Genomic DNA, 24,814 nt, shown 5'->3' on the forward strand with positions numbered 1-24,814 from the left:
CAAAAGAAGAGCAACCGAAATGAGATGGCCACAAGCTTAAATCTGGCAGAAGAGAAGTGCGAGTAGACTTCACTCGCATCGCAGCTTACCAGCAGCAATTTCAGCCCAGAGATCTAGTCCTAAGAAAAGCCTTCATCATTGCCCATAGAGAAGGTCCGTACAAAATCAGCAGAGTAGGCGGCAAGAGTAATTACACCCTCGCCATCATGAAACGATAAAATGATCGAAAAGTAGTGGAGCGCCTACAATCTGAAGAAGTACCGTGTGTGACCTCCCACTACATCAAAGCCCGAAGACTCAAAAAGCTTGACGGGCACCACCTCACAAGCTGAGGACTATCCAGTTGTTATGCAATTCCTACCTTACAACTAAGTTCTCGTTCGTTTCACTCGTTTTTCAATGAGGATTTTATAAGTAATTACAACTTGGCTCGGCTGCATGCTTACAACAACTAATCACTCATGCACTTCAAAAGAAGACTGCGCCCTTCTTAGGGACTCATCGCAGGAATTGCACCCCCCGAGGGACCAACCATGCTCTCCAGTGCGAGAGGGTAAACCAATTCCCCGACACCCATATGGGTTAGCTCTCCAAGACGAGAGGATAAACTTTACACTCTGAATATCCAGACGTGGATGAGCCTGGCTGCCCTAGTGTAACTAGATGCACGATGGCTTACGCCGGGATTCCTAGAAGTAGCCACAATGGTCTTTTTCAAGGCTTAGCTAACCGAAGGATTTTGGGTCTCTTGGCCTAATTCGTGGGGAACCGGGCCTTAGAGACGGAGGGGGCACATTACGCAGTACACCCTATAGACGGCTGCCCTGGAACCCTAAAGCTACTACCGAGTGCACTAAGGTAGCCTACGGATTCCGGAAGACTGCCTACGGCTTGCCCTTCGAGCAGTAAAGTAGCGCTAGACTTATACAACCGCACATTCTTGTGAAAGGTTAAACAAGCTAGCGCGCATATACGAAGTTTTATCCACTGCCGACATGCTACGTAGTCGATAAGCTTCACCTCTGCCAAGCGCGGAACAACCTACACCAAGTCCTAAAGTGTTATGATACTTGCTACGCAACCTACGGAATTGAAGAAAGTAAAGGTTAACAGCCTAGTGGTTACGCGGACTTGTCTGCTTCTGTAAGTAAGGCATCCGGCTGCCAACCCTATGGCTAACAACTTTGCAAAGTTCTACACCAACACCTACGGCTGCATAGGCTACGCGAGCTTGTCTGCTTATAAAAAAGTAGCATGCCTGCCACTGGTCTATCAAGTCTAAAGGTTAGGGCATGAACAAAAGAAGCGAAGATGAAGAAAAACGAAGGAAAACATGTTTATAAATAACTAGCAAAGGCCGAAGGAGTTCAAGCAAAACAAGAGCTACAAGGAAAAACAAAGAAAATCCTAAAGGCTACCTAGAATACTACACTACAACAACTTAGACATCCCACGACTACTCGGTCGCCACACCTTCAGCAGCCGTAACACTCTTAGTAGCGGCATCATCCGGCGCTTCACCCCCGGCTGCCCTAGCCTGGGCACTAACTTCTCCAACTACTTCACCAATGGAAGCCTTAAAAGTAAAAGCAAGCAAGTCTTCCGGAGAAATAGAGAAGGTCTTAAAACCTCAAGCCCATCATTCTCACCCTTCAGCTGCTCATTCTTCTTAAGCAGACTAACACGGACGCGCTGCAGCTCATCCACTCCCTTCTTAGCATAAGCAGCGAAACAAAGCTCAGAAACTGCAAACTTAAGATCTTGAATCTGAGAGAAGTGGGGGCAGAAATATTAGACCCCTTCAAAACAACAAGCTCAGAATCTGCCATAGTATTTGCCATCTCCTTAGCAGCCTTGCTATATTTGCATCATAGCAAGCAGAGCGGTCCTTCTATATTGGGTCGTATGCTTCGCAAACGAGCTTGGGCAAACAACCTTTCTGACGCCATCAACAAACTTGGCACAAGCATCCATGTTTTCAAGAGATCTGGTTTCAAAAGCACATAGATCTCAGCAGCCTCCCCAGAAGCAGGTTTAGTGGATTTCTCACAGCTGCCTACGCGAGCAGTCTCCTCATTCCCAACATGTGAATCAGTCTCAGCAGCTAAGGAATGGGCCTTGGCGCCACTTTAGCAGTAGAGTCCACCTTATCGCTTTTCATAATAGCAAGCCTCTCCAAAGGTGAACTGGACTTAGCTCCCAACAGACGTCTTGGTACAAAATTCGGCACTAAGGGCATGACAAGACCTTTATGCCCAACAATCCTATCAGCAATCGTACTAGCCATTCTTGACATGGCAGGTGCCACATGCTCAGATCTAGTAGCCTCATTTTTTCGTCCCCTTGGAAAAAGTCAAGTCAATCACAAGCCTAGAGGTAGTCGGCGAACCAACTCGAGCAGCGAAAGAAGTTTTTTGTTTTTTCTCAGCCGGCATCTCTTGAGCAAGCAGAGAAGATCCATTTTCCCACCTTCGGTTGCAGCGAGATCCACAACAGTGATTGGACGAGCCAGTGCATCCACTTTGATCCTATTCACCTCCTCTTTTGGGAGCAGCCCACGTTTCTCCTGACGAAAAGAGTTAAAGTAGCCAATGTCATTCGTGGTACCTAGCAGGGAAGTTCAACCCAACATTCTAGCAGCTCATGAGGACCGCAACCTCTTCATTTCTCTCAATCACCGGCCTAGCTCGCGTCATGTCCAAAAGCCTAAAAGGACATAAGCCATATGACTTGCCTAGTACTGCGCCCCAGTGCCACAATCCGAGACCCCAGCCACACAAGCTGCCCTTGGTTCTAGCCAAGTCGAGCAGCTTAAAGCAGTGGTCCCTGCCACAATACCTCCTCGGCCTATGCCGAGTCGACTCCTGGCCTATGCCAGCCGACGTGCCGCACCACCCCGACGGCTGCCCCGCAGTAGCACCATCCACGAAGAAGACGAAGAAATCAACGAAAGACGGTCCTTTGCACGGGCAAGATGTAGAAGATTGCTAGAGGAGGGGGAACAAATATCCTCTAAGCCATCTCTCTTGTAGGGTAGAATAAATCGCTCTCCAAAGTTGATTTAATAACCCACTTAAGGTGGATTTAAATAGGCTTTGAGAGAAATTTATTTCCCTTTCCTAGAAGGATCTAATTTCCTATTAAAGAGAGAATATACATCAAAATAGGAAGCAGTCTTAAGTTTCCTAAAGCAAGAAGATCTTTACACCTGCTGCCCTTTTCTGCGAGCAGCCCAACAAGTGTGGGGGCATTTGTGGAGCTGAAAATATTCACTAGGCGACACGTGGACTTTTGGACAAAAGAGGACAAAAATACCCTCGAGGCATACCGGGTTTCCTACGCGCAAGTAGTGGGTAATCATCCTCAATCAATTAAAAAATGCTCCAAAAGAGGTAACCAATTCCAAACTATCTCATTTTAGGTAATTATTTCCAAAACTTAATTTCTCTAATATATTATTTAGTTAATTAATTATCTAAATAATATATTCTTCCCATATCTCCTAAAATCATCCCTTAAAATCATAAATAATTGATTAATTAGGGGATCAACTCAATTAATCCCCTAATTGTCAATAAAGTGACCCAAATTAGTAGACAAAACCGGCCACCTCCCTTTGCTCCATACCTTTTTTGATTTTCTCCACCTTATTACCCAAATAAAGCTAGTCATTCAATTTGGTAACTTCCCATTTATTTTTCTCATATTTAATTAAGCCAATAAATTGGCTAATTACATCACAAACTCACCAAAAAACATACAAAGTGGCCGGTCACTTTCTTGGAAAAGTGGACCAACCTAGTCCTATAAATAGTCACCCATTTTTACCAAACACCAATTCCAATTCTCTTACAAAAAATCCTAAACATTCTAAACACTTTTTCTCTCTAAAATTCTAACTTTGGCATCGGAGGTTCTTCGGCCAAAGCCCCCCCCATTCATCGTGGGTGCGTGAGGCTTTTGGCCTTAACCTAAGGTGCTAGTTGTTTTGTAGGTGCAAAATTGTCCAAGATTGAAGAGGAGAAAATTTGCATCCACAGAGATATTTAGATACATATTAAGATGCAAGAATTGTATTAATAATTTGGTTAATAAATATAACATTTTGATACAGATGTCGAGGATCTCTACCATTTGATTTTTTTTCCTTTTTTTTAACATCTTTTGTTTGAAAAATTTCCCCTTTTTTTGGCCTCATGATAGCCGGTTTGGTTATGTGATCAACTCTTTGTCACTTTGTTTCACAACATGGATGAGTGGATTGCACATCATTTATAATTTTTATTGCTTTTTCTTTCTGTGGGTTTGTGGGAATTTCTAATGTGTCGCTGCAATTTCCTCTTCATAGGATAAATGGAAAACATTCACCCAACTCCTGTTAATCAGTTAAGACTATACATGAAGGCAGATAAAATCAAAGTTCGGATATGTAGAATTTGGAAATCCATGATCCCAGGAACTGTTCAGAGGTACATTGCCCTGCACTGTGTGTTCGTCAATAAAGCGGTGAGGAATCATTGTTTGATTAGTTTAATCAAAAGTAGAGGCAATGGCAATTAATTGAGTAAATAATGTTCACGTCGGGATGGTTTTGTACATGTCACATGGTTAAAATTAGTTGTCTTATGGTTAGCGAAATGTGTGTGTTGACCATCTGTTTCATGTCTTCATTTTTTTTTCTCAATTTTTCGGCTTCTTTGGTTATGTTTGACACGTGGTGTTTTCTAACTCAAATTTTTGTGCCCCCATAGATTTTTTTTTTTTTTACATCTTGCCTCAGATTATTTAACTGTTTTGATTTGTTGTGTTTATTTTATGGTAACAATTTGATTAATGCAATGTGAAGCAACATGCGGTGGAGGGTTGTACATCAAATGGTGATCACGATGTTATGGCCTCCAAAATTGAAGCCAGTGGATGTTATGAAATCATGGATTTTTGGACCGTTAAAATTAGGGCACAATACAAGGTAGTACCGCATGAAACCCTGATTTTGTTCAGCTCGAAAACAGTGTTTCGAAAATTAGTAAGCGTCTTACCGCCTATCCCTTGCCATCGATTTTTTCTACAATATTATAACACACTGTACCCTCGTTTGAACAATGTTGACATCCTCACAAGTACTGTTAATCTATATGTGGATATGCATGGGTTCAAGTGTGTTTGCATTTGTTTTCCAAATTGCTCTTTAACTTTCTTTATGTTTTAAATAATAAGATGTCATTGGACATATAAGCACTGTACAGCCTCTTGAATCCAAACAAATTAATCAGAGGATTGCATACAAGTGTGATGTCCGTATCGAGAATATAAGGTTATATTTTGTTTCATATGGATGTTCGTCACATTTGTTTTCATTATTTGTTAATTTGTTGCATTAAAAAAAAGTGATAAGTTTATTCGTTGTTCCCTTTGTCAACAGGAAAGAGGAAGTGATGGTTACGTTGTGGGGGGACATTGGAGAAGCCTTTTCTTCTTTGTCAATGGATGCGTTTTCTTTGCCCGTTGTTGTTTTCACAAGTCTGAAAGTGAAGCTTTACTTTGTTTTCTTAAAAACTTATTTTTGGCTTATTTATTTTGGTGTCTACAAATGTTTTTTCGTTTAAATTCTCTAGATGTTATATTGTTTTGCAATTTTATTATTTGTCTTTGCTCCGATTTGTCATTATATGTTTTTCTTCTTTGTCATCAATTAGTTTAGAAGCATCTTAATATATCAGTCATTACTGATTGCTACTGATCTCTTTCTTACTTCTTTTTCTTTTTTATTCAACCATGTGTGTTAAGTAGATTTGATCATCAATTTTTCATTAACAGTTAGAAAATGATAAATATTGTTTTATGAATGACTTAGTTGGTTTGAAATGCACGACATCATACAACTGATTGTCCCACGATTTTATGAAAACTTTTTAAACAGTTGGGTATCTACGTATTGTAGATTATCTCTATTGTGTAGTTTTTGTCAAAAAAATGTGATGAGCCACCTTTATTAATATTTTCTTTATGTTTTATGTGCTGTGATTCCAACGTGTAGATAAGATCGCTTTAAACAGCACTGGTTCGTCCCTTTTTTTTATTGATCCAGACATCCCCGAAGTCAATGCATATAAGTCAGTGTGAGTGTGTTTCTCATTGTCAAAACAAAATAAGACTGTTAATTCTTTTTGGTGGAGTATGGTTTGTGTTTTTTTTTTTGTAATTGTTAAACTCATAAAATGTTTTGATGCTTGCAGGTTTTCTGATTATACAGAATCTTCGAAACAAGCAAACGAAGATGAAATTTTGCAGACTGCTAAAGGGTTACGATTGATGAATTAGCGTTTTTAGATCCGGACTTGCACAAGGTATTAAAACTTGACGATTCAATTTTAAAATTTTCAACAAGACTAATTGTGTTGTCATTCTACAAATAAGTGACAAAATGTGTTACAGGATGACACATTTATGTGCAAAGCATCTGTTAAGCGTTTTGACATGCGCTTCGATTGGTGGTACAGCGCTTGCTTGCACTGTGTAAAATAAATGCACAAGGATCTAACTAGTGGCCAGCTCATTTGCCAAAAACATCCCAACCAGATTCCAACGCCTTAGTAATGTTAAATCGAATGTTTAAAGCAAACCTAATTAAAAAAATTGGCTCTTTCTGGTGTCCTGTGGTTTGTTGTTGTTTGCCAATCGGAACAAATAGATAAAGAGAAGGCTAATGACATTCAGTACAGAATATACAAATTTAGTTTCATTCTTTATGCAGTCACACTTTAAAAAATTTTAAATTTTGGATTGTGAAGTGTTTTTGCAATGGATGTCCAGAATGGTTCCTAAACATGATGTTCTTTGAAAAATTATTTTTGCTACCATTGTTTTCTCTTTGCTTTGTGTTTTTGTCTCATTAACATCATATAAACCTAAATCGTATAAATTTTTTTTTCCTGCTGTGGCAAAACTTTCTTTTTCCCCTTTCTTTCATTTTCCTTTTTCTTTTTTGTTATATTTGGTTGCATAAGATCATTGTATAATTCAATAAAGTTACTGCCTATGTGTGATCTGTTTTAGTTCTCCTTATTTAGATATTTAGTTTGCGGCAATTTGTGATTCTCAAAAAATCTCATAAGGTTGAGTTTCTAAATGTAGGTACAAAGTTAATCTCATTCTCGAAGATGAAACAAATGAAATGAGTGCTTTGATAATTGGTAAATGAGGCGAGAAACTTTTTGGCATGCCATGCAAAGACTTGGTAATGAATCAGAGACTGGTGGACCAACAACTATTACCAAACGAGTTTCTCAGGCTTATCGGACAAAGGAAGATTTTTCACTTACGATTTGGCAACAGGAGGTATACTTTTAATACGAACGATGTGCTCATTCACAATGTGACTGAGGATACGACTATGCAGCCGGTAACTCTGCATCCTTTGTCAAAAGAAATCACAATGTCCTCCACCACTGTTTCATCTTCTACTTCAACAGCTGAAATCACTGAGCAATCATATAAACGGAAAGGGAATCAATTAGGAGAGCTCTTTTTACTGCCGACGAACATAGGTTTGTGCCGTAACAGCTTTTGCAACTATAAATTTCAAATTTCCATATATTCATACTATTTAACATTGGGAACCCATTTAAAATAGTGGAGCCGAGGAAATTTAAGACATAGATCCAAGAGAATTAGATGAAGTGCCAATCAAATTGCTTAAGAAGAAGTCATCCCCGATTGGTGAAAAGATGAAGCCCCAGTTTGGGGTTGAGGTGATTTTAAAAAAAGCTCATATGAAAAAAAGCTGGGAGTGTTTTTGGTGTTTGGTAAACTTAAAAAAAATGGCTTATTTTGGAAGTTGCTGTGAGAATAAGCTGAAATCAAAGGAAAAAGCTGAAGCTGCAATTTGTAGCTTTGGAAAACTGGCTTTTTTTCAAAGCACACAGAACTACAGTGCTCCTTTAATGAAAAGACCCACTATCAGACTGCTTTTTTTTCTAAAAGCACTTTTACAAAAAAGTTTACCAAACACTCTGCTGATTTATTTCACAGCCGCTTATTCTCACAGCACAACCGCTTATTCTCACAGCAGTTTTTTTTCAAAGCACAGCAATACCAAACCAGCCCGAACTCCACTCATCCAAAAAGAAGCTAGGTCATTATATTTTAACGTTGCCTTTCTTTTCTTTTTTTAGACAAGATTTATTCCAACGTATATTTAATAACGATCTTACCCTTATAATTTCTTTCGTTTCTCTAGGTTGGTTTTTCAAAATTGGACAGTGCAATAGCAGAAGTTGGCCGCAATGCCCAAAAATTCTAATGGTCTTTTGTTAACCTGTATCAAACAATATTTATCTTATTTGATTGTGATGTAAATATCTCTCTAATCTGAACTTCGTAATATTTTTTGCCTATACATAGACCAGCACTTGCCAATTTTTTGTATCCGAATGCTGGTTGCGCTTGAAAGGTGGTTCCAAGTGCTAAAATTGAACACATGTCTGTAATATTTTTTGTTTGCATGTAAATAAACAACTTTTAACCTTTTGTATCTGCATTGTACAAATTAAACATTTTCTTTATAACCCTTTTGTGAGCTCTCTATTTTTTATGCTGTCGATGTTTTGTCATGCCATTTCTACATCTTTTCAGCATGATGTTAAGTATAGTTTCCCACCTGTAGTCGTTTTGAAGTAATGTTCGTCCAAACTATGGTAAGTCCTCTTTTCTTGATCTTTCTTGTTTTTCTTTTTTAGATTTTTCATTTACACATACATTTTACGTTTAAATTCTCTTTTTGTTATCCTACAGATTTTCTCTCTGTAATAAGATGCTTCATATCTCTGTCTGGTTTTGTTCTTCTTCACTTTCAAGAACGATCAATGTTTATTGAAGGTATATAATCCGTTCAGCCATTTAGTTTTCAATGTATCAAATATTTTGCATTGTTAATTTTCTGTTACTTTTGTTAATGCCTCCCTTTCTTTTGTCTTGGACATTAAGTGCATTTTTTGGTTTTTAAGTTTCACTGCCAAACATCAAATCTTTCATTGTGATCCATCTGTGAGATTGGATATATGATTTAAAAATTCTGTTAATGAATGTTGATTGTGATTCATTTGTTTTTTCAATCATGTAGGTACATGCAATCTAAGCAACTCTAAAAATGCCGACTATACTTCAGTTGATCAAACAATAGAAACTGCATGTGTGTATTATGAGAGGAAGCGGAAAGCAATTTGTCTCAGTTTTGGAATGTATTGGAATTAAGAAAGCTAACTCAAGGTCCTATTTGAATTTTCCTAAATTATTTATTTTTATTTTTTTTGGATGAATTCTTTTAGACATGAATTCTCCATGTTTCATCTGGTAGTTGAAAATTTAAATTTGGCACTTCTTCCATTTAGTTATTTAAGAGTTTGAATTTATGAATGCCAATTTATGTTTTTTGGCCCAGCTGCTATTTCAAAGCTGGAAGAAGCATTGTGGACTAATCATAGCAAATATGATGCTTTGTGGTGCTGGAAAATGCTTAAGCTGCTTGAACATTATGCGTTGCGGACCAAAATCACACAAGCGTTCCAAAAGGTGTTGCAGTGCTTCCAAAAGGTTTTCAATGAGGTACTTCCACTTACAAATCCCAAAGAAACTATATTGTTTTTTTAACTTTTGATATGTATTAAGGAGGGTAGTGAGATTGACTGCATAATTTCTAATTTGGGTTCAATGACTTGCAAAATTGCAATTTCAAAGATCTTAAATTACAGCTTAGTTATCCATTTTTTTAAATTCTTGTGCATAGTAATTGATAAATGCAATACTATTACAAGGTTGTTATTACTGGGATGAAGCTATTCTTACTATGTGTTTGCTTAGCTTGATTATAAATTAATTAGGGGTGGTTGAAAATTAGAATTTTATTCATGCAGTTTGTGTGAACTCCAAACTCAAGTCAATCCTTGACTTTCATCTACTTTGTACAAGAAAACTATCTTATTTCATGTTTAATAAAACTCATAATTAGGACAACTGTTTGAACAGAATGATACATAATTATTCATCCAATTTGTAATCCAGCAGCAACGCGCTGGCATTACTAGCTAGTATCATCTATTGGTGGGTTGGTTTATGGGTGTCGATCAAGTAAATTGAAAGTCTCAAGCAGCTCTCTATATACAAACTCCTTCAAAAAGTCTAAAAAAGAGGCACGCACAAATATTGACCATCATAAAGTTTATGGAATCACGAACACATGGTTTAGAAAAATTTATTTCAACTCATATAAATTTATTCTGCACTCAACTTACTTTATACATCCAAATTATTTTTTAGTTAAACTGTCACGTTCCGATTTCGAAGATACATTTAGGATCGGCACGTGACGTCACCACATACCCATTCAATCTTCATGTCTCGCCTTCGAGACATGACCAAAACACAGTTAAAGATTCAACCACGCTGAAACTTTTCTTTTATTTCATGGTTGCATCAAGCCATTCGTAGTTCTCCATTCATTAGACTCCTCCGTGAACGTCTGGAACTTTGAAGGTCGTTGGTATGTTGAGTTGCCCCTTGGTTTTCACCTCCCAAGACCTAGGGCCAAAGTGACTGTCTTAGAGACCTAATTAGAATATTTAAAGGTCTATCCTAGAAACCTAACTAGAATATTTGAACTATGAAAAAACTTGTGTTTCTTTGTTCCCCTTTCTCTCTTTCCAAAACTTCTTTATATAGTGGTTACGAAAATGATACAATGACTAAAATGCTCAAAAAATTCCCGAGCATATTTCAATCTAAATATCTCTTGATTTTCATCTAATTATCACATAAATAATTAAGAGGTTTAATACCCATGTGGTGGAATATCTTTGATTTATCCTATAAGATGAATCCTACACCATTCAACAAGGTTCTTGCGAAAAATAGTGTATCCAACACTATCACAATGAATATGAACTTACCAATCGAACAAAAATTGTACAAAAACATTTTTTTTTTTTTTCATCTGTGTTCAGGATCCATAGTTGTCACTACGTTCTTCCATTCTGCTATTTGAGTAGAGTTTCAAAGAAGCTTGAGTAAAGTTTCAGACAAAGTGAAGTTCTTCATTTTGCTATTTGAGTAGAGTTTTAAAGAAGTTTGAGAGGAGTTTTAGAGAAGCAGGACAAAGTGAAGTTTAGATAAGCACGATAAAGTGACAAAAATAGCAAAGTTTATCAGTCATTTGGTTATCACGTTTTTTGTTTCAAAAACTTATTAGTGTAATTACATTTTTAAGAAATCGCTAATGGCGTGTTTACCAATCGAGATTGGAATAGAGAGAAACAGAATTGCACTCTTTCCAATGCATTCTGACGTTTACTAGCAAATGGGGAATCAGAATTTCTGTGGAGACCACCCAATATCAGGAAATTGGGTTCCCTCTATAGAGGTGGTATTTGAATTCCGAGTAGAATGCTCCATCAGGAATCAAAATTTTCTACCCAAAATACCCATGTATATTCCTGCCCCTACGTATTTGTTTCCCTCACAGCACAAACCACCCAACCTTCGTGATTTGGAATGATGCCGCAACGACGAACGTGTTCCGAAGTGTGGGTACTGTGTACTGGGGCAACATCCGTTGGACGGGTGTTTGTTGTTAAAATTTTGTTGAGTGTTTTGGTAAAGCGGCTGCATAAAAAATGGGGGAGTGAGGGGGAGAGAGAGAATGAAGTAAAATTTTATCTAATGGGGTTTAGGGTGATTAAAAGTTTTTTTTTGTCAAACGATTGATTTTGTTAGATTAGATGTTAGATTTTTGAATCCAAGCCATCATGCAAGTGTTCAAAACCTTTTCACCACTATGGTAAAATGCCACTTGTAGGATGATTAAGAGTTAGAAGCAAATAAAAATTGATTCTTTTATGTCAAATTTGAACAAATCTACGTGTAAAGGGGCTTCTACATACGTCTAGAGTCTTCTCTAACAGCAAGAATAAATATTTTATACAAAAATTAAAAGAAATTCTCTCAAATAATAAAAATAAAAATAAAAGAATACAAAATCTACGTAAATTAATTGACATATAAAAAAAATTTAGTTAAAATAGGGGTACTTTAGTAATCACATTAGTTTTCATTTCGATTCATGTGAATCAGTAGACAGTTTATATAGATCAATGTCTTTTCTACTTCGATTCCAGACAGTTTTAGTAAACAACTTCAACGGAAATCTGATTCTGATTCCTCCTCAATTTAATTCCTCTCAACCTAATTACCGATTAGTAGACAAGCCACAAGCCCTTTGTGGTATATATATGGGTATAACTGTCGTTTACACATTTAAAAACCAATATGATGACTTGTTCCACGGTCTTAAGGGCTATCGGACAAAAAAAAAGAGTAAGACAAAAGAACCTAGCAACTCTCCTGCCGAACGCCGCCGGAGAATGACTAGTTTCTGAAAAGTAAATGACAACAACAACGTATTGACGATCGAGTATTATAATAGCATGCGTGTACAATTAGCTTATTTATAAGAGGCAAATGTGAACCTCCGGATGAGCTCAAACCCTCAAGCCCTACTACAATGAGCTCCTTAACAGAACCTATTACTAACAAGAAGCTTCTTCACATAGCCTTGTTTCCATGGCTTGCTTTTGGTCACATAATACCAGCTCTCGAGGTCGCCAAGCACATAGCTCAAAGAGCCACAAAGTCTCCTTCATATCCACTCCAAGAAACATCCAACGCCTCCCGAAAATCCCACCAAACTTGACCCCTTTGATCGACTTGGTCCAAATCCTGCTTCCCCGTGTCGAAAACCTCCCGGAGAATGCCGAGGCCACCATGGACGTGCCATATGACTTAATTCCGTACCTCAAATTGGCACACGATGGACTCGAGCAAGGTATTACTAGTTTCCTACAAACTCACACTCCGGATTGGATTATTTACGATTTTGCTCCTTACTGGTTACCACCAATAGCTTCCAACCTAGGAATTTCGCGAGCAATGTTTGGGGGCTTCAACACGTACACCGCATGTGCTTTCGGACCAACACTACCGGATGTACTAAGTCGCTATAGTCCTAGAACACTACCCGAACATTTTACTGTCCCGCCCGAATGGGTCCCCTTCCCTTCAAAACTATTTTTTAGGCTTTTCGAAGCCAAGAAATTGTTTGACGCTTTGGAACATAACGTTTCCGGCATTAGCGATTGGTTTCGTATGAAGTCAACGGTCGAAGGTTCCCAAGTATGCCTCTTTCGGAGTTGTAGAGAAATCGAGGGGGACTGGCTCGATTTGGTTCCAGAGCTTTACCACAAGCCCGCGATTCCAGTGGGCTTGTTGCCACCCTCGGTGCAAGATACTGAAGACAAAGAAGATTGCAGTTGGTCCATAGTTTGTGAGTGGCTGGACAAGCAAGAGAGAGCTACTGTGGTGTACGTTGCACTTGGGAGCGAGATTAATCCAACTCAAGAAGAGTTCACCGAATTGGCTCTTGGGTTGGAGCTATCTGGGTTGCCATTCTTTTGGGCTCTTAGGACGCCGAATGGATCAGCAGCCGGTAATTCGGTGAAGTTGCCGGACGAGTTCGAGGATCGAAACAAGGGTCGCGGGCTGGTCTGGAGAACTTGGGCTCCTCAGCGCCAAATCTTGGCTCACAACGCGGTTGGGGGATTTTGGACTCACTGCGGTTGGAGTTCGCTCATAGAGGGCATACACCGTGGAATTCCTCTTATTATGTTCCCCTTTCTATATGACCAAGGGCTGAATGCTAGGTTGTGGGACAGGAAGGTCGGAATTGAGGTACCAAGAAACGACGAAGATGGATCGTTTACGAAGAAAGAGGTGGCCGAGTCACTGAATTTGGTTATGGTGGATGAGGAAGGGAAGGCTTACAGGGATGGAGCCAAAGAATATAGTGCTGTAATTGCAGACAAGGACCTCCATGATAGATACATGGACAAATGCGTTGAGTATTTTGAAAAGAATGTACATAAGGTTTGAATGCTTTTGTATTATCCTTTTGTATCTTCTGATGTTTATTTAAGTAATTGTGTTTTTATCATAAATTTGGTCATTTATGTTTTGAATCAATCAATTTCATCCTCCATGTTTTGCCTTGCATATCAATGTTTTCCCTGCTGTTAAGTTCCGTTAGAAATTTCGTTAGTGTGTTGATGTGGCACGTGGGGGACCAATACAAGTAAGCACATTGCGCCGTGTGGATGAAACTAAAAAATCAGTAGTGTCATCAAACTATATATGCATCAAGCAACGGTCAGCATACAAAATGAGGTTTTACAACAGATGTAAGAGGCACAAGATCAGAACAGGTAGCAAGCACAGAAGGGAGGAGTTTATACTGACTGTTAAGATGCAGGCAAGTTATTTACTTGAGGGAGAGGTCAGCCTATTTTCGTCCGAGTCGTGCTTTGATGAAGAATCTCCACCCATCAATTCCTGGAATCCTTCAACCTTCACGGGTGGAGCCCTCAGAACACTCATGTTCCTGCACACGTGAGAGAGTTCCATAACGTCAGTGAAGCATTACTCGTATGGGTAAGTAATAATTGTATTCAGATTTTCCTTACTGCGCTTGGATTTGAGGAATTTGGGAAGCCATCTGTCTAAATTGATTTCCCGACTGAGCATGGACATTTGACATTGTAAGATTCGACGTTGGAGGAACTTGCTGCTGCCTAAACTGCATCTGTGGATGTCTGCTATTGAAACTGTTGAAGGCATTACCATCCATGGGTAACTCTGATGGGGCTTCAATCTTGACCTGTACCATTGGTCTTTCCTTATCCGTATCCATACCTGCTCGAGGAGTGGATGGTTGACATCTTCGCATTCTTTCTAACTGCTGCCGTTGCTGAAAAGGCACATTTTTTGAATGGGCAATTTGTTGCATCTGCGGATGCATTTGTCGAGACATCTGTTGGTTCACCTAACAATGTAATAAAATATACCATTGTTAATGATGTCATACTATGTAGAGATCAACTTTTTTTTTTTCCTGAAAATAGATCAGCTTTTGGAAACTAAAATGCCCCTACAACTCCATAAATTTAAGAAGCTATATGGGAAACTGAGGGGGTACGTACAGCACCCCCACAAATAACCCATTAACCATCCATAAATAAATTATTTACAAGTATCAGGATCAAAATGTAAATTTATTAAGGAAACAATTGAAATTATCAATACTTGTTGGGGTAGTCGAATGAGATTCTGGTGCTGTGGCTGCAACTGAGACTGGATTCCGTGAATTTGCTGCTGAGTTTGCTGAAAATTCCTGGAGCCGTCTTTGACTTGCTCCACTAGAGAGCCAAAATTACTTGTGGAAGAAACAAAAAAAGTAAGTAATGGATACACTAGAAAATTGAATTACTAGATGTGACTAACTTGCACAAACACAACAATGTTGATAATGGAAGTGGAGTTTAAACTGAAAGTCCAAACCTAACGTCAATCCATTGAGTTGTTAATGAGTAACCGTTATGACTTGATTTCACCGTAATATGATGTTGAGATTGATATTGGTAATGATGGTGTAATGAGAAAATCAAACCATGGGTCTTAATGGTTAACTGTTAGCAATCAATGAATTGATTTGCCATCTCTAACTGCTGGTGATATTTTTGTTAGATGGATATATAGATTGAGGAAAACTACCATTTCAAAAAGGGAGGAATGATGAGTGATTGATGTAAATCAACAAGATGTGGGTCATGCTTATACAAGGATAGGACCGATGAAAATGGTGAAAGGTATAGAAGAGCGAAGCAAGAGGCGAAGAAAGCTGTGAGAGAAGCTAAGTTAGCGGCTTATGACGATATGTATAAGCGACTAGATATCAAAGAAGGAGAGTTGGATATCTATAAACTAGCTAGAGCAAGGGAAAAGAAGACAAGGGACCTAAACCAAGTGAGGTGCATCAAGGATGAGGATGGAAAGGTTCTTGCTACAGAGAACGCGGTCAAAGACAGATGGATAGGTTATTTTCATAATCTTTTCAATGAAGGACATGAAAGGAGTACTCCTTTAGGGGAGTTGAGTAACTCAGAAGAGTGTAGAAACTACTCATTTTATCGTCGAATCAGGAAGGAAGAAGTGGTTGTAGCTTTGAAGAAGATGAAGCATAGAAAAACAGTGGGCCCAGACGATATACCGATTGAAGTGTGGAAAGCCTTGGGAGAGACAGGTATAGCATGGCTCACTGACCTTTTCAATAGGATTTTGAAAACGAAGAAGATGTCAAACGAGTGGCGAAGGAGCACCTTGGTGCCTATTTACAAGAATAAGGGCGACGTACAAAATTGCATGAACTATAGGGGTATTAAGCTAATGAGTCATACAATGAAGCTCTGGGAAAGAGTCATTGAGCATAGATTGAGGCAAGAGACACGGGTTTCGGACAACCAATTCGGGTTCATGCCAGGGCGCTCAACCATGGAGGCAATCTATCTCTTACGAAGATTGATGGAAAGATATAGAGATGGGAAAAAGGATTTACACATGGTTTTTATAGATTTGGAAAAAACGTATGATAGGGTCCCAAGAGGCATTCTTTGGAGGATTTTAGAGAAGAAAGGAGTACGAGTAGCATATATCCAAGCTATAAAGGATATGTATGAAGGAGCAAAGACTGCCGTAAGAACTCATGAAGGACAAACCGAAAGCTTCCCCATAACTGTAGGATTACATCAAGGCTCATCCTTAAGTCCTTACCATTTTGCGTTGATAATGGATGAGTTAACAGGACATATTCAAGATGATATTCCTTGGTGTATGCTTTTCGCAGACGATATAGTGTTGATAGATGAAACTCAGGAAGGGGTAAATGCGAAGCTTAACCTTTGGAGAGAAGTGTTGGAATCTAAAGGTCTTCGCCTAAGCCAATCAAAGACAGAATATATGAAGTGCAAGTTCAGTGCAAATGGAGGCCAAAATGAGTTAGGGGTGAGGATCGGAGATCAGGAAATACCAAAGAACGACCGTTTTCGCTACCTAGGATCTATCTTGCAAAAAACGGAGAATTAGATGGAGATCTCAACCATAGAATACAAGCTGGATGGATGAAGTGGAAGAGTGCATCCGGCGTGTTGTGTGATCGTCGTATGCCACTGAAGCTTAAGGGAAAATTTTATAGGACGGCAATAAGGCCAGCGATGCTGTATGGCACAGAATGTTGGGCGGTGAAGCATCAACACGTACACAAAATGGGTGTAGCGGAGATGAGGATGCTTTGTTGGATGTGTGGGCACACGAGAAAGGATAAGATTAGGAATGAGGATATCCGAGGTAAAGTAGGAGTAGTCGAAATTGAAGGAAAACTGAGAGAAAATCGGTTACGGTGGTTTAGATATGTGCAAAGAAGGCCTACTGACGCTCTGGTTAGAAGATGCGACTACATGACAGAGGTTCAAGGCCAAAGGGGTAGAGGAAGACCTAGGAAAACTTTAGAAGAGACTCTAAGAAAAGACTTAGAGTACTTGGATCTAACAGAGGACATGACAAAGGATCGAGCACAATGGCGTTCTAAGATTCATATAGCCGACCCGACTCAGTGATTTGGATTTTTCAAGTCTCCAATCGAGAAGTTTTCCCCACTCGGGAAATTAAAGGAACACTAACTCAACCTACATGCTCCACTCACAAAGCTTCAACATACAAGTTTCAACAAAAGAAAAATTCAAAGAACTTAGTGAAGAAGGCTTTGGTGTATTTAACACAATACGTTGAAATGAAACAAAGCTTATTTATTGATATCTCTAAGAAGTTACAAATATGTACATATACACGAGTCAAAATAAAAAAACAAGAGGGAGCCTTCACAAAGGTTTCTTAGAAGAAGTCTCAGCAGTCGGCAGAGCCCCAGAAAAAGAAGGCATCGGAGGGGGATCATTCGGAGCCTCAGTACTGGACAACACCCTAGAAGGAGGAGGCATCGGAGGTTGATCATTTGGAGCTTCATTACGTGGTACAGCCCCAGAAGACGAAGGCAATAAATGCCTTTGGAACAAACCCACAAACCTCTGATGATCATGTAAAATCTGACCATCAGATTCCTTCATCTGGTCAAGCTTCCTCTTCATGTTTGTAGCATAGTCATGTGCGAGCCGGTGCAACTGTTTATTCTCATGCTTGAGCCCTCTAATCTCCTGTTTGAGACTTATCACTTCAGCCGTCAATGATTCAACTTGGCGGGTTCGAGCAAATAGGCGTTGGGCCATATTAGACACAGAACCTGCACACTGAACACTGAGAGTCAGAGAATCCTTAACAGCCAACTCATCAGACCGTTTGGAAAGTAGTCTGTTATCTTTGGGAGTGAGAATGTTCCTGGCCACCACCGCAGCGGTCATATCATTCTTCATCACGAAATCCCCAACGGTAAGAGGACCAGTAGGGGATAAGAAGGATGGGCGCCATATGTTGTCTGGAGAAGGCGTGGCTGCCTCTTCAACAAGGTTCAAGTCAAAACGACGGTCGGAAGGGTCAGACATTTTCAAAGGTGTTGAAGAGAAAAGAGGTCGGACAAATCAAGATCTTAGAAATGCAAGAAGGGAGCTTTTACTGGTGGAGATTCAAGTGTGCTTTGAAACTTAATACCAGCCTCTATAAAAATCTGCACTCGATGGAGCTGCAGAAATCGAAGAGGCGCCTGCTCAGAAATCGAAAAGGCGTTTGCTTTCTCAAAAGCTGGGCTGCTCAGAGACCACGAGGGCCGATCTCAGGAATCGAAGAGGCGTTTGCTTTCTCAAAAGCTGGGCTGGTCAAAGACCACGAAGGTCGATCGCAGAAATCGAAGAGGCGCTTGCTTTCTCAAAAGCTGGGCTGCTCAGAGACCACGAGGGCCGATCTCAGAAATCGAAGAGGCACCTGCTTTTTCAGCCTTGTCAGCACCTATCACATGCACACTCAACTTTGCGGAAATTACGGGCATTCTGTTGAAGATTTCTAGTGAAGTAGAAAGCACGTGAATGTTACTGTTCAATCATTCACTTTCCACACGCAACATCAGCTCACGGGTACCACAGATAACTTTGCCAAAAATCTGTGACAAAGTTTAGACACGTGAAGCTTGCAACTCCCATTACATCGCTATGACCAAGAAGGGTAAAAGAATAGCAAAGAAACAACACTAACAAAGTTTAGATACATAAATTTTGAAGGTCTAGCTACCATATTATTACCCACAAGGGTAAAGGAACAGGACCACTGCTGGATAATTGGAAAGTCCCTGTGGGTCAACCTCTGTGCTCTGTGGCAAGGTAGACTAGCAAACAGGCTTAACCTTTACTCATATTCGAGAAAACACTCCCAACAAGATTGCTTGCTTCAAGATCGAAGAGGCACCGTCCTCCGAATCTCGAAAGCCAGACTCTCAACATGATTACTTTCTCAAAAAGCGACGAGACACCGCTCTCCGAATCTCGAGAGCCAGACTCCTAGCAGGATTGCTTTCTCAAAAATCGAAGAGGCACCGTTCTCCGAATCTCGAGAGACAGATCCTCAACAGGATTGCTTGTTCGAAAACCGAAGAGGCACCGTTTTCTCAACTTCGAGAGCCCCTTAGATAAAGCTTGTCTGTAATCCTCACACCGCTTTCTCAACTTCGAGAGCCAGTTTTCCTTGGATAAAGCTTGTCTGTAGTCTTCACACGTAACATCAGCTTTCCAGATACCACAGACCACTTTTTCAAAGTGCTCTGACAGAGTTAAAACACATGAAGCTGGCAGCTCCCACTATCGTGCTATGACCAAGCAGGGTAAAAGAATAGTATTACTCCTTCTTGTTAGAGAGACTCCTATATATGTCGACCTCCATCCTCAACGGACAGGCAGACCTGCAAAAATGCTCAACCCTTCCTCATATCTGATAGGGCACTCCCAACGAAGCCTCTCGAAATACTCAGCTTTCTTTCCCCCCGAGAATACCTCTGCAAACAAGCTACACCAAAGCAAGAATATCTCATATCATCAGGGTTAAAAGCAAGAGTATCCCATATCATGCTTTTTCCCTGTCTTTTCCTTTGACCTTGTTCTTACCTGCAAGACAAGGAGAAAGAGAGCAATCAGTCAGCACTTGGAATCAAGCTTCCAGTCCGGAACTGATTGCCTGGAACCCCATTGCTCTCGAGTACTCATCTTCAACATCTTATGCTTCCCAAGAAGATACCACATCTGTCTGAGGAACAAATAGGGCAAGTGAGAATGATACAAGGAAGCATGTGGAGACAAGCGCAACAGAACACGTGCCGATACATTCACTACTTTGTCAACAGCAAAAGTATCCCATATCAGCAGGGTCGAACGTACTCTAGATTTGATGGACTTGTTTTGACCCTCAAATTCTTCAGTCGGCCTTATACTCTGGCGGAAACAAGAAAACCCTCCAGCCCAGTTCAAGAATAAGCCTGTGGAAAGTTACTTCTTCAAAAGCAAAAGTATCTCATATCACATTTTCTCCTTTTCTTCTCTTTATCCTTCATGCTACCTGCAAGATAAGGAGAAGGATAACAATCAGCCGGAACTCGAAATCAAACTTCTGATCTGGGACTGATTGCTTGGAACTCTGATTGCTTACCTTGTCTGTCACCTCTTTCAGCAGATCCCCTAGCTCGACGACTTGGGGGACTCCTACTACATGGTTTGTATCGTGCTTGACCAAGCCTGAAACTACAAGTAAGCGTCAAGTGAAATTGATACATTACCTTGTGCATCTCCACCAGTTAAAGATACCACCCCTGGAGGGAGGAAGAGTACTTCCAAAGAAGATGCCACATCTACCTATGAGACAGATAAGGCAAGTGAAGACGATACTACACTTCGGTACTTAAAAGTTTCGTGATTACGAGGTCATTCTTCCACAATATTTCCTAATGTCATTTGTACTAAATCATTCACTTGTACTCACTAAAGGAGAGCTTGAACCTATATACTGTGTAAACCCTTCACAATTAATGAGAACTCCTTTACTCCGTGGACATAGCCAATCTGGGTGAACCACGTACATCTTGTGTTTGCTTCCTGTCTCTATCCATTTACATACTTATCCACACTAATGACCGGAACAATCTAGCGAAGATCACAAACTTAATATTTAAGATGATATTCTTTGGTGTATGCTTTTCGCAAACGATATAGTGTTAATAGATGAAACGTAGGAAGGGGTAAACACGAAGCTTAACCTTTAGAGAGAAGTGTTGGAATCTAAAGGTCTTCGCCTAAGCCGATCAAAGACAGAATATATGGAGTGCAAGTTCAGTGCAAACGGAGGCCAAAATGAGTTAGGGGTGATGATCGGAGATCAGGAAATACCAAAGAGCGACCGTTTTCGCTACCTAGGATCTATCTTGCAAAAGAACGGAGAATTTGATGGAAATCTCACCCATAGAATACAAGCTGGATGGATGAAGTGGAAGAGTGCATCCAGCGTGTTGTGTAACCGTCGTAGGCCACTAAAGCTCAAGGAAAAATTTTATAGGACGGCAATAAGGCCGGCAATGCTGTATGGCATAGAATGTTAGGCAGTGAAGCATCAACACGTAGGTGTAGTGGAGATGAGGATGCTTCGTTGGATGTGTGGGCACACGAGAAAAGATAAGATTAGGAATGAGGATATCCGAGGTAAAGTAGGAGTAGCCGAAATTAAAGGAAAGATGAGAGAAAATCGGTTACGGTGGTTTGGACATGTGCAAAGAATGCCTACTGACGCTCCGGTTCGAAGATGTGACCACGAGACAGAGGTTCAGGGCCGAAGGGGTAGAGGAAGACCTAGGAAAACTTTGGAAGAGACCCCAAGAAAAGACTTAGAGTACTTGGATCTAACGAAGGACATAACACAAAACCGAGCGCAATGACATTTTAGGATTCATATAGCCGACCCCACTTAGTGGGAAAATGCTTTGTTGTTGTTGTTGTTGTGGTCATAATATGCCCTTCTATTGCTCATTCCCTTGTGCTTAAAAGATACTATCACATTAACGTTTACGGGGCATCTTCCATTATGAGATTATTTGTTAAGATGAGTGTCTGCAGCAAATTTTTCAAAGAGAATACTCTTACAACGGTAATAAACACCCTGGAAGCAGTTCATTTATTCATTAATCCAGAGCCTACAATGTAGAAGTATATTCATGAAAATTACAACTAGTAGGTCTCTACCCAACATCACGAGTGCATAAAATACCATAGAAACATAACATCAAACTATTTTGATCAATCATTTTCCTCTTTTTTCTAACCCATGAAAATTCATACCCGCTTAAGTAAAAGATCATAATTAAAATATTAACAAATGAACCAACAATGCGACAGTAATTTATAAGAAACTACAATTAGATACTCAACAATAAAGAGAAAAGTATAACCTTAGATCCGTAAACTCACCCATATCCCACAGTTTGAAGGAACATCTTTAGTAGTTCAAGCGCTGAGCACTGCTTTCTGTAACTATCAGCAAGAAGTTTCAAGCTGCCACCCAATTTCTGGATATGGCAGCTTAGTAACTTGGAGAAAACATCAATTGGAACTTCTGTAGTACCTTCAAACCCGATACTTATCATCATCCTAGCTACTACCTTTTGAGATAACTGTGTTGCTTGCTCTTGACTAAGACATTTTTTGTTCCCTCCAAAAGCATTTTTTCTGCGGTGTATGATTCCTCCTTGTTCCATGCTGAGGTATTCAGGCCTGATGCCAAGCCTCTCAAGCATAACGGGACTCCTAGTCATTATCTGAGGCAATGTATCAAGAACTCCAAAACATTCCATTTTTTGGTTGTCATCCACTCTATTCAAAGGTGGAAGTGCACTATCGGGAACACAGTTGAACGTAAACATTGTTTCTGGGAAAAAAGATGTTTCACTATCAACTGAGTTACTACCATCTAAAAGGGAATTTGGATTCATGTGTGATGCATCTTGGATCGGATTTCCAAATCCCATATACGGATCTTCTTTGAAAGCTACGCATCTTTTCTTATGCCTCTCAAGAAGTTTTAGGTAAGCAGACATCTCCTCTGGAGTACGTTTCTCTGATTCTCGCTCCCCTGATGACAACCTAGACGGTTTGCTCATTCTATATCTCTCAAGAAACTGATTATACCATGTCTCAGACAGCTCGTCATTTTTGAATCTCAATGGTATGTTATCAATTTCAGATTCTCCATATCTTGATCCAGCACCAAAAGCGGCTTTAGATTGAGTCTGCAAACACAGTAATAAACTATAGTTATATAAGAACTCTCCACGGTTCAACTTCTAACTTTTTTTGCTCATTTTCCTCCAAAATTTCTTTTGACACAAATGCATCAGTGCAGCTCAATTTATAAATGACATCACTAGGTTGGACTAGAATGTTAGATTCAAGAGTTCATATTGTTTTGGGTCCAGCACTAAATAAACTTCGCCAACTGAATTGGCGCATTTTGCTAAACAAAGAGGAGATAACCAGCAATGCAGCCATAGGAATTCTGCGAGATGAAATCTGACGACTTTTTTGGTTTATACACCCATTTCCATTGAAATCTCAGTAGCCAAGTATTTGAAACATATGAAAAAAACGTGGAATTTGTAAGTATAACAATGAGAGTTAATTCCGCATTTTCATTAAAGGATTCCATACATATACTTCACATAATGTAGAATTATAACGAAACTACAAAAAAGGCATAAACATACCTAATCCATTTACTAATTCCAATTTACCAAACATATCACATTCATGGCACAATCGACGAAAGCTCGAAAATCATACCTTGGACGGCACCAAAGCGTCACGTTGTTGAACTTGAACCCCATCCTGAGACGAATTCTCCAGAGTGAAGTAGACGTCGTCAGGGTGGAGTTGCAAATCTGCAACCAAAAACAGTGGCATCGATCAGAAGCAATGAAATTAAGCCGAAACGAAAGCAATGAGCAACTAAGAAACTCACAAATGGGATTGAGCTTGGAAACGGCGATTGAAGAAGAAGAGGAGGAGGAAGAGGAGTTGGAATTGGGGCGGAGGAAGAGGGAAACGCAGGCCTTGTCGAAAAGAAGAGCTCGAGCGCGGAGTTGGAGATGGAGGGGAGCCTTAGATTTGGAGTCCATGAAAGCTTCCCAGGTTGAAGGGGATTTGAGGAAGGGGGCGAAGTGGGCGTAGGTGGAATCGCCAAGCCATGTGCGCCAGACTTTGCAGGATTCGAGTTTGCAGGCTAGCTCATAACCACGACCGTCGTCCCCGAGTAGAGCCATTTGGGGGAAAGGAGGGAGAGGGAGGGACAACTTGGATGCGGTGGTGGTGATTCGAGAATTTTTTATTTTTTATTTTTATTTTTGATAAGGTAAATGCATTCAGAGTAAATTGTAACAATGGTCCATCAACGTTAATCAAATTGGAGCAGTGGTCCCTCAACTAAACATCCATTACCATTGGTCCATCAACTTATCAAAATGTGTAGCTATAGTTATTTTCATCAATTTCGTCAAAATTTTGTCAAAATAAGTTATGTTAGAATAACCATTTATATAATTAGGGTCCCTCAAATCATCAAAGTGTGTAATTATGATCATTGTTGTCAACTAAGTAAATTTTTTTGTCAAAACGAGTTATGTTGGAAGGACCATTGCTACAATTGAGTTAAAATTAAGGGATCATTTCTCCAGTTGAATTAAAGTTGAGAGATCAATGGTAATGAATTTTTAGTTGAGGGACCACAACTGCACGTTTTGATGAGTTGAGGGACCAATGGTAATGGATTTTTAGTTAAGGGACCATTGCCCTAATTGAGTTAAAGTTAAATGATCATAGCTACAATTTACTCATGCATTAAGGAACAAAACTTATAG

The 24,814-nt window shown here is 39.7% G+C and overlaps 2 protein-coding genes and 1 pseudogene across 2 annotated transcripts; 2 read left to right on the forward strand and 1 right to left on the reverse strand.

Moving 5' to 3' along the window:
• Nucleotides 1-4,353: 4,353 nt before the first annotated feature.
• LOC126602908 (uncharacterized) lies at nt 4,354-8,302 on the forward strand (annotated as a pseudogene).
• Nucleotides 8,303-12,110: 3,808 nt separating this feature from the next.
• LOC126605018 (putative UDP-rhamnose:rhamnosyltransferase 1) lies at nt 12,111-14,078 on the forward strand. Its single transcript, XM_050272368.1, is given in 2 exon segments — nt 12,111-12,665; nt 12,668-14,078. Coding segments are annotated over 2 exon segments (1,422 nt in total). The 5' UTR covers nt 12,111-12,553; the 3' UTR covers nt 13,978-14,078.
• Nucleotides 14,079-14,199: 121 nt separating this feature from the next.
• LOC126605017 (uncharacterized) lies at nt 14,200-24,273 on the reverse strand. The gene is made up of 6 exons (XM_050272367.1): nt 23,920-24,273; nt 23,742-23,839; nt 22,374-23,191; nt 15,184-15,313; nt 14,565-14,923; nt 14,200-14,482 (listed from the first exon to the last, which is right to left on the reverse strand). Exons 1-6 carry the CDS (start codon nt 24,218-24,220, stop codon nt 14,359-14,361), a joined length of 1,830 nt encoding a protein of 609 aa, XP_050128324.1. The 5' UTR covers nt 24,221-24,273; the 3' UTR covers nt 14,200-14,358.
• Nucleotides 24,274-24,814: the final 541 nt, after the last annotated feature.

This window comes from Malus sylvestris, chromosome 15, assembly GCF_916048215.2.
Source record: "Malus sylvestris chromosome 15, drMalSylv7.2, whole genome shotgun sequence".
NCBI classification, from domain to species: domain Eukaryota; kingdom Viridiplantae; phylum Streptophyta; class Magnoliopsida; order Rosales; family Rosaceae; genus Malus; species Malus sylvestris.